The sequence below is a fragment of the Brassica rapa genome, chromosome A07 (genome assembly GCF_000309985.2).
Source record: "Brassica rapa cultivar Chiifu-401-42 chromosome A07, CAAS_Brap_v3.01, whole genome shotgun sequence".
Lineage (NCBI taxonomy): Eukaryota > Viridiplantae > Streptophyta > Magnoliopsida > Brassicales > Brassicaceae > Brassica > Brassica rapa.
This window is the reverse complement of record NC_024801.2, coordinates 12,066,384-12,076,169: the sequence shown is the minus strand read 5'-3', so window position 1 is coordinate 12,076,169 and position 9,786 is coordinate 12,066,384. Positions and strand designations below refer to the sequence as shown.

Here is a 9,786-nt window from a genome sequence, read left to right as displayed (position 1 = left end):
CTCTAGATTTACAAGGTCTTAAATCACTCGCTTTAACCGTGGGCTTACCCTAGATATTGAGATTCTGAATGTATTATAGTGACTTTTCTAAAAAGTTCAAGTTCGTTTAAGCTGAAACAGGGAAGCAATGGCATACTATGGAAACTTTGCGAATATTAAGAGGCTTTCTCTTGGTTCCGGCGGAAGATTCAGATAATTCTCAGCATAATTAAACCATACTATCTTCTTCCTCTTTCACTGGATTCTCACTGGTTGGATCGAGAGAACTTTGCAAGTGTGAAGCTTTAGTGGTAGAAAAGGCTCCTACGTTGGAAGCTGGCAAAATAAAATCTAGAAATCTAAATCTAGTCCCTGGGGCTCTGCTACCATGTAAATAGATTGAAAGAAAGCTTATTTGTGTTCAGTTGAGCTAAAAGATAGAAAACAAGAGATGAGATGAAAAGCGCAAAGAGCTTTTATTATACAAAAATCTTTTTTTTAATAAAGGTTTTAGATTTGTCTTCGAAAACAAGATAGATTTGATTATATCATTCAAATAAGAAGAAGAGAATTGACTCAAGCAACTATAGGTTACAATGAAAGACGTTCTAAGAGAGATATTTATACAATTTTCACTTGATTCAACCCCAGATACAACATGAGCTTTCTAGGACTTGTGAGGTTTGTGTCTTGTAGAGAATATCCTTAATCTTTGCGCCACAAAAAAAAAACTATAAACATATATATAACATTTTTTTGGCTTCCCTTCAAATTTTATCCGTACTTCTAAACCTAGAGTTGTTGATTTTTTTTTTTTTGTGTTGAAAGCTGGTTTTAGAGTTTTTGACTCCGCTAATATGAACTCTCGTTCGCTTCCCACCTGCCTTGCAATTCGGGTGCTTAACTTCCGACATACAAAAAAAAAAAAACTTCCGACATAACATTGTAGAAAAAAGAAAATAACTTTAGGTAACTTAATTATAAGAACTTCAACGAACAAGAAATGGAAAGATTCGATTTAGAAGAGATTCTATCATAATATCATATTGCAGGTAATGTTCCTAGCCAGTGGAATTTATAAACAGGTTGGCGGTATAAAGAGCGCTGTTTATGTTATTGTTGTCGATGAGGCCGACCAGATTTAATGGGGTAGAGAGGACGGTGTCCGGTGCAGCAATACCACAAGTTCCAGCCGGAAGAGTAAATCCGAAACCGCAGAAACTAGGGTTAAACAGAATTGTTTCAAAGTAGCTGAGCGCTATTCTAAATAGACCATTTATATCGGTCAGTGCTTCAGAAAGGCTGAGGGTTGAGTATACAGTGGCATTCGAGACTGGGTTAGGCTCTTCCGTTAAAATTACAATACACGGCAACGTCAATTACTACTCCCCTTATAAAGTAGCCGAGAATGGTCAGGCCGTGGGACTGGGAAGGGGGAGAGAGTAATGCCATGAGGAGTATAGAGATGACAAAAACATGTGATTTCGCCATTTGGTTTTTCTCTATTTTTTATATAATGGTTTTCGCTGTGTGTGGCAAAGAAGCATATGGAAAGGGATATTTATATGAGTAGAATGAATCATTTAGGTATTCGGTATTGTTACGAAATGGGTTTCTAGTTTTTAAGTTTAAGCTTTTCTGGGTCACATATGATATGGACACTTATGTTATACGTGCACGAGATATTTGAGTTACTAGTAAGTGTTGCTTACTTGTTAAACAATAAGCACCTTTTGGGAAGAGTTTCTATCTTCTCAACAAAATCGTAGTTAATGTGAAATTTTTCGAGAGAAACCAGAGATGTGTAGGGTGCGTGTGGATAACTTTTATGGTTCTTAGCAAAAAAAAAAAAACTTCTATGGTTTAGGATTTTTCGTTAGTTATGATTATACTTAAATACATGATTGACAGCCATGTGGAAAGCCGATTAACTGTCCCAAAACAAGTGCATATGTTCTTCTTCATCATGAGAAATGTAAAAAACGAATAAAGGGGATGCGAACAATTTTAGTTTATATATGATCATTGCCATAGCTTCAACCGCAAACAAGAAACAACAAGGCCTTCCAAAGATTTTGGAGAAGTACCTGCACTGCCCTAGAACGGTATATAAACATCAATTCGTGTGTTTGTATATAAAAGTTCAAATGTTGAGTTTGACAATACATGTTATACAAAGACTTGTCTACTACAAATTAACGCATGTGTACATATAATATATTTTATGCGTTTTCAGTTCCGTATAAATAATAAACATGTATATGATAATTTCCTAGTCTTTGTTTTTACATTTAATATAAGGTTTTCGTTTGTTTCTAATTAAGGTTGGTTTTGTCAATGATCTGAAAAGGATTTTCTTTTATCAACAATATTTACAAAAATCAATCCAAATGAATACTATTAACGATATCTCAATGCGTCACAATTTGCTTTGAATTAATCTAAGGGAATCTAATTGATGTTCTGCTGCACTAAGACTAATACGGATTTGAAAATAAATTTTTCTATTTCAAATAACTTATGTTCTATTGTTAGTATTTAAAATATTTTTGAATCATATGTCTCTTAATTATATGGTTTAAGTAAAAAAAAATCAAATAGCAGATTTCCACATGGTTGCCATCGTGAATAAACATGTTAGTTTTCAAAATTTTAATCGGTTGTTATTTGGTATAATAGAAAAAGAAAAAACAATATCCAGCTTTCCACATGGTCGCATTATGAAGTCTCAGTAACAGAGGCGGAGACTGCAGGTCAGGTCAAGGAGAAGAAATATAATAATCATTTTGCAAACTTCAATATGAAAATTCGTATACGTTTTCATAAGTACAGCTATTTCTTAATCATGTATATATATTTTTCTGTCTTTTTAGTCAATTCGTTACATCAATAAATAAGCTACTAACCACATGAGGAACCACAACACATAAAGAAGTAAAAGAAAAGCATTCGTGTTTGCTCTTTAAGTGTTTATGATGATGAAAGGAGATACACTAGGGAGTCTAGGTTCAAGCTTGGCTGGTTTGTTCTTTATATGGGCAACGATTCAGCGAGTGCTCCCTGACCATTTGAAGATTGCAACCAAAGAGTTCTTTTTGTCTGCCATTCAACAATTCTCCTTTTTCCAGAGACTTTCTGACCATTTCACCAGCTTCTTCTCTCCCTATGTGGAGATTAACTTCCCAGAACTCCAGGGTTTACAGTTTAACCAAGCTTACTCAGCCATCAACGCGTACCTTGTGTCCAAAGGCATCGACAAGGCCAATCGCCTCAGAGCAAGCCAAGTGAGGGATACCAAAGGTCTTGTCCTTAAACGTGAGGACACAACCAAGAACGATGAGTACAAGGGTTTCAAAGTCTGGTGGAAGAATGTGACTAGTCCTGATGGAGACAAATCTTACCAGCTCACTTTTCACAGCCGAGCAAGGAGTGTTATAACCACTTCATACATACAATATGTGGTGGAAGAAGGTACACTGTTGCATACCAAGAACAAGAAGATGAAGCTGTTCAGCAATGAGCAAAGTATATGGAGGATTAATGACTTCGAGCATCCAGCAAGTTTTCAGACATTTGCTATGGATCCAGAGAAGAAACAAGAGATCATTGATGACCTACTCGCCTTCATCAACGGGAAAGAGTATTACAAGAAGATTGGGAAAGCTTGGAAAAGGGGTTACCTGCTGTATGGACCACCAGGGAGCGGTAAGTCCACCATGATAGCAGCCATGGCTAATCTTTTGAACTACTGTATCTATGATCTCGATCTCACATCTGTACATAACAACTTGGATCTGAAGAAACTGCTCACAACAACATTCAGCAGGTCCATTATTGTGATTGAAGACATAGATTGCTCTGTGAATCTCACTGGTAATAGAATCCAGAAGGACAACTTGAGGATGAATGAAGAACAAAGCAAAGAAGTAAACTCAGTGACACTCTCAGGGCTTCTCAACTTCATTGATGGTATTTGGTCGGCTTGTGGGCAGGAAAGGATTATAGTTTTCACCACAAACCACTTGCAGAAACTTGACCCGGCTTTGATAAGGAGAGGAAGAATGGATATGCGCATTGAGTTGTCTTACTGCACTTACGAGGCCTTCAAGGTTCTTGCCAAGAACTACCTGGATCTTTGTGATGATCATCATCCTCTGTTCGAAAAAATCAAGACTTTGTTGGAGGGGACAATGATTACTCCAGCTGATCTTGCAGAGACATTGATGGCAAGAAACCAAATCATAGATGTTGATGGTTCCTTGAATAGACTCATACAAACTCTTGAAAGAATGAACAACTATCAAAGGCGTCAACATTATGAACACAAGGAGAAACAAGATCGCAAGAAACACAAAAAGTACAACATATTTGGCTCATTATGTTCAAAGAGCTAAAGCTTATATATAATATTCTTCTCTACTAATGATTCTCTTTCCGGTAGAGCTTTAGATTGTTTTCATGCGAGGTTTGGCTACTTAGCCTACTGTTGGGCTTTTTTAGCACATGTCCAATTCTTCCAACATTCCAACGCTGATTAGTACAGTATCGTCCACTGTAAATCTAAGATACAAGTTCACATGGATTTGCTATTGAACTCATTTCCAAAAAAAAAAAAACTAATCAAAGTTAAGTTAGACATCTTTTTATATACTATATACATTATTTGTCTAAACTTTCAATATGAAACTTTGTTTGCATTCATATTATCACATACCTTCAAAGTAAATAGTGTGTAAGCTTGGTTAAGATTGCACATTAAATGTTTTCAAATGATTTAGAATAGAGAAGAGGTTAATAGTAGACGTCTGGTTCTCACCACAGTAACAACTGAGTATTAAGACAAAATGAGTTCGCCAAAAGAAACCCAAAAGGCATAGATAAAGAGAGACATAAGGATTAGCATGAATGTTTAGGAGAAAGGAGATGGCGAGTGTTGTTTCTTCTTTATTCACAAGCGAGCTTCGTGTCAAAGCTGCTTAAGCAAATAGCAAACGCTTGAAACGCCGACAATGGATACCTATAATCCATTGTGAACATATCCTTCCCCACTTTACCAAACTGGAGTATCACTTTATCTTGCTCTGGCGGAGCCGCTGGTGCTGAGCTGCCTGCCACTTGCGTTGGCGGCGGCTGTCTCACGGCCACGAGCTGGAAGTTCTTAACGGACGCAACCGTCACACGTCCACGGAAATTCAGACACCAGCATTGCAACTGCTCGTGCCACCTAGGCTGCTTGTTCTTCAAAACCAACGGTTTGAAACTCGTCTCTCCTTGGTCTTCCTCGCAGGACACTCCCATTTCCGAGAATCTAGAGCTGCTGAAATCTACGGAGCGGTGGTCGAATGATGACTTGGAGAACGAGATGTTGCTGCGGAACGAGTCGTCAAAGGAGCGTGGTGGTGGTGGGAGGAGCTTCTCAGGTTGGTTAGGAACCGAGCCTCCCGGTTCGAGAGATGAAGTTGGGATGGAGTTCATGATGCAGTGCATTCTCCGTGGCCCGCGTGTGCCCAACACGTTGAGCTCGTATGTGATTTGAGCAATGTTGTAGCTTCCGGATGGGACTTTGGGGGAAACTCTCCTCGAGTGAAACCTGCTTCTGCTTGTTCGGTCGGTGATAAGTGCACTAGAGGAAGAAGATGATGTGTCTGGTGGTGGTTGTGTATCGTACACCAAGAACTTCGTCCCAAGAAAGTTTGATCTGAAAAGAAAGAAAGAAACCTCAATAAGTGAACATATGAATGAGAATCACATTAAGAGAGCAAAGATTCAGACAGAACCTGAGCTTTCCGAGGTAAGAGTTACTAGATCTTGAGATGTTTTCAGCATCCATGGAGATAATGTACTCGGTCCGAGTAGTTCTACGAGTCCGTTTAGCTGAAAGAAGAAACTTCCCATTCTCCACAATTAGAGCTGAAACAAAAACAAAAAAAAAAAATCATAGTTTAACTAAGTGAATCCGAAACACAAGCATAGCTATGTCCTAACAATCAAAGCTTACCAGGACTTAAACAAAGAAAAAGATGAAAAGTTAGCTTTGATTTATCTCGTTTGATGAAACACTGAATCATCGCATCACGAGGTCCTGGCTGCAAAGAATCAACAACAGTGGTAGACATAAACTTCTTTCATTAGTTGTTTTGAACTTAACAAGATCATGTTTACAGGACACAAAAGTGAGCGAACCTGTTTGAGGGAGACTGGAAAAGTGAGCTTCCCAGAGATTTCAGGACACAGGACGATCTCTTGGCACATAGCTCTCCAAGACCGACACACAGAAGCACAAGCCACGACATGTTTTCTTGCAGGCCAGTTACTCTCACTCTCCTCTAGTCTTTTGATCACGTCCAAGAGCAGCTCCGGAGGTAGATTAGCCCATCTGCTTGTCTGAACTATCAAAGGGGAGAGGTCAAGGGAAGACGAGTACTCACGGAAGGAAGAGCCATGAGACTTCCCTTTGTGGTGAAGCCTGAAATCAAAACTCCTCCTGGACAAGCTCCCAAGCCCATCTCTCAAATCTTGAACAATGCTCCTAAACGACATTTCTCTTTCTTTACAAACCAGAACTGTTCAGATTGAGATGAGAGAATCCAGTGGCTGTTACATAAGAAAACAAATCCTGGCAAATCTGAGTCACCTCTCCTTAATAAGTAAGAAAAAAAAAAAAAAAAAAAAAAAGTAAAAGAGCCAAAAGAGAAAGAAGACTGGCTACAGCTTTGGGAAAGAAAAAGATATAACTATCGCATGCCCAATAAAGAAACTAGGCCACATAGAGCCAGCTTTTAATCAAACCATGAACATTTTTTCTTTATGACAAATAATAGTTAATCAAAGAGAATCTGACATCAATTCACCAAATGCTATATCCAGATCACATAAAACCGATTCATATGTAACATACATAAATTAAATCTGGAAACTACACAAAAACTCATCTGATTTACTTCCTATAAAGTCAAAATTTAGTTAATTTTCAGATGAAACTGTTACAAGAACCTGTGATTTTATATTTAGAACTACGTAATCTCAGTGCATATGAAAACATAAAAAAGACATAAAGAAAAAAGGGTAAAGGATGAACCTTTCAGACAAGGAGGTGATGATAACCCAGAAGCTTAAATCTTGAACCACCAAACCTACTTAAAAACTTCTCCGACCAAATCAAGAAACTTAGCAAACGTAGAACAGAATCTGGGTCTAAACAAGAAACAAGATCAGAAGGATTTAAGCAGATCCGTAGGAGCCTAAAACTAAAACAAAAGAACCCATAAAAGTCAAAGAACCACACACACAGAAAGATAAAGTCTTCTTCTTCTTTTCCAGTACTCAGGAGCTTTTCTTGATTTTTCTTTAATAGTTCATTCACGAGACAGCAAGAAAATAATTAAAGAATAAAAAAGTTTTTAACTTTTTAATTGGATTATACTCTCAAATGCTTCTTCTCTGGATTTTATTATCGAATTTATAATGATAATTTTTTAAAATATTTGCATTTCTTTAAGAGAGAGAGAGAAAGAGAATGAAAATTGTAATAAGTGGACATTTTGAAGCATTATTGTCCACAAGGCCGCATGACCTACGCCTTGCATCAAGCAAAGACCCAACGATAATGTTGACTTTTTACATCTCTTTTTTTGTTTGTTATAAACTTTTAATCAAATTGTTATTAAAAGAGATTTAGACACCGTTGAACTTGGAGTCTTATCACTGAAAACAGAACATTGTTGATTTAAATAGTTCTCCAAATAATAATATCTTAGTCTAAAAATAAAAAATAAGTATCTTAGTGATCAAACTAAAGGATATGAATAAATATTTGTTAGAGTTGGTATTGTATAGTCTATCTAAAACTATATACTAAGAGGATGTTTTGGCATTATTCACTCTCCTCTAGAGTTTTCACAAACTTGAATCATATAAACTGGTTTACGTTCGGTTTACTGATATTGGATCTTTTCCCAATAAATAGTTTACATAAACCGGTCAAGTCAGCATCCAAGAAGCAATTTGAAGTTCGAAGATCATTCTGAAGACTCCTTTGCAATTCGTCTAAAATCTTCCGACCCTCACGTATATATCTCTTCTGCATAGCCAAAAATCACGTATCTAATCCTTTTTTTTTCTTTGATCGCTGTAGTATATTATGGGGCCAAACTTTGTTCGATTTGGAGTACTATTTAAGGCATTGTGTTAGATTCCGAAACCTAAGTTTGTTTAGGAGTATCAGTTTATTTTTAGTGTATTGGTGGAACTCATTTTCTCGCCTTGACCAACATAGGTAGGCGCCATCTACCATTCAAATATACGACTAGGTCATATACGTTGTTGCTTAATTTGATCTCAAATTCTAGTTACAAAATTGAAGTCTTGATAATATACTTGTAAAACATTTTTAGGTCTATTTGTTGAAGTAATACATACTAGGTTAAGATCCGCGCCTTGCGCGGAATAAACATTATATATATAAATTATTTTATATTATATGTTTATAACATATTATGAAATAAATAAATATATATTGAATAATTAAAAAGTCATTATCTACTACTTATATAATTAAATTGGTGCAAATATATAAATAAATTTTATAAATCGAAAAAATATTTTTTCTATTTGATATGATATATAATTAAATTTAAATGATAGTAACATATATATGGTATATATTAATATTAATATTTATTAGATGATGCTTTTTGCTCATATTTTTTTTATCATTTTTATATGTTATAGCAAAAAGTCTAAATTAGTGATAACAAAATTTTCACTGTGGGATTAATAGTTTAAGTAATTTATAATATTTTAAAAAATTAAGTTGTCAATATTTTTTCAAATTTTTTATCAAAACAATGTTCAAAGTAAATTTCAAAATTAAGATATTTATATATTTTTATATGGGATATAGTTTAATTTAAAATGATACATATATTTATATATCTTTTATTTTTGATACTTATTAAATGAGACTTTCAACTTATATTATTTTTTAATTAATTATATCATGTCATAACAAAAGTTTTAAATCATAGATCACAAAATTTGAATGTGAAACTTTTAACAGTTTTAGTAATTTATACTCGTTTTTAAAAATTCAAAATATAATATATAAATAATTTTTTAAATTTTTATTATATAGTTACTATGATTGTTTAATTTATTTTAATAGCTTAAAATTAAACAAATATAATTATAATACACACTTATTTTTATCAAATCTTTATTATTCAAAATCATTAATTGTCATATATACTTTAGCCAAATTAGGCAATTCCGTAATCTTATTTAAGGAAATAATGAAGTACATTTAATAATGTATTTATTGTGGTTTAATAAAAAGCTTATTATATATTTAGATGTACCAACATATTTCTCTAAGGATTTTAAGAATCATTTTAGTGATGACATGTGGCTACAAAAAAATATTGCAATGCTTCTCAAATAATATATAGGGGATTTGTATATTTTAAAATGGACCCTGAGCCTTACTATTGTAAATTTGGAAGTGGGCCATGTGCCTTTCGGCTTGGCCTACCCTAGAGTTGTATGATTGTATTGTATCTAATGGAGAAACAAAAGACAAGACGTAAGTTCGACGTAATTCAAACATGGATGTTAAGTTGTATTGCAAACTGGCTACAATTTTTTTTTTTTGCTAAATTGTAAATATCATATAAATGAAAGAAGATTTTACAGAAGCAAGATCTTAGTTTTGAATCATCTTGGCAAAAAGAAAGAAAAAACAAGATGAAACAACAACATCCAACCTATGGATAACTTTAACACTTATCGTATCCACAACACCATAAGTGA

The 9,786-nt window shown here is 34.8% G+C and overlaps 2 protein-coding genes across 2 annotated transcripts; one reads left to right on the top strand and one right to left on the bottom strand.

Annotated features, from left to right (window-relative positions):
* Positions 1-1,106: 1,106 nt before the first annotated feature.
* On the top strand, positions 1,107-4,502 carry LOC103829803 (AAA-ATPase At5g40000-like). The gene has a single exon (XM_009105502.2). The coding sequence runs from the start codon at positions 2,952-2,954 to the stop codon at positions 4,371-4,373; it is 1,422 nt and encodes a 473-aa protein (XP_009103750.1). The 5' UTR covers positions 1,107-2,951; the 3' UTR covers positions 4,374-4,502.
* A 232-nt stretch (positions 4,503-4,734) lies between these two features.
* Positions 4,735-7,555, bottom strand: LOC103829145 (tubby-like F-box protein 10). The gene is made up of 5 exons (XM_009104811.3): positions 7,058-7,555; positions 6,163-6,573; positions 5,978-6,065; positions 5,757-5,889; positions 4,735-5,677 (listed from the first exon to the last, which is right to left on the bottom strand). Exons 2-5 carry the CDS (start codon positions 6,517-6,519, stop codon positions 4,924-4,926), a joined length of 1,332 nt encoding a protein of 443 aa, XP_009103059.1. The 5' UTR covers positions 6,520-6,573; positions 7,058-7,555; the 3' UTR covers positions 4,735-4,923.
* Positions 7,556-9,786: the final 2,231 nt, after the last annotated feature.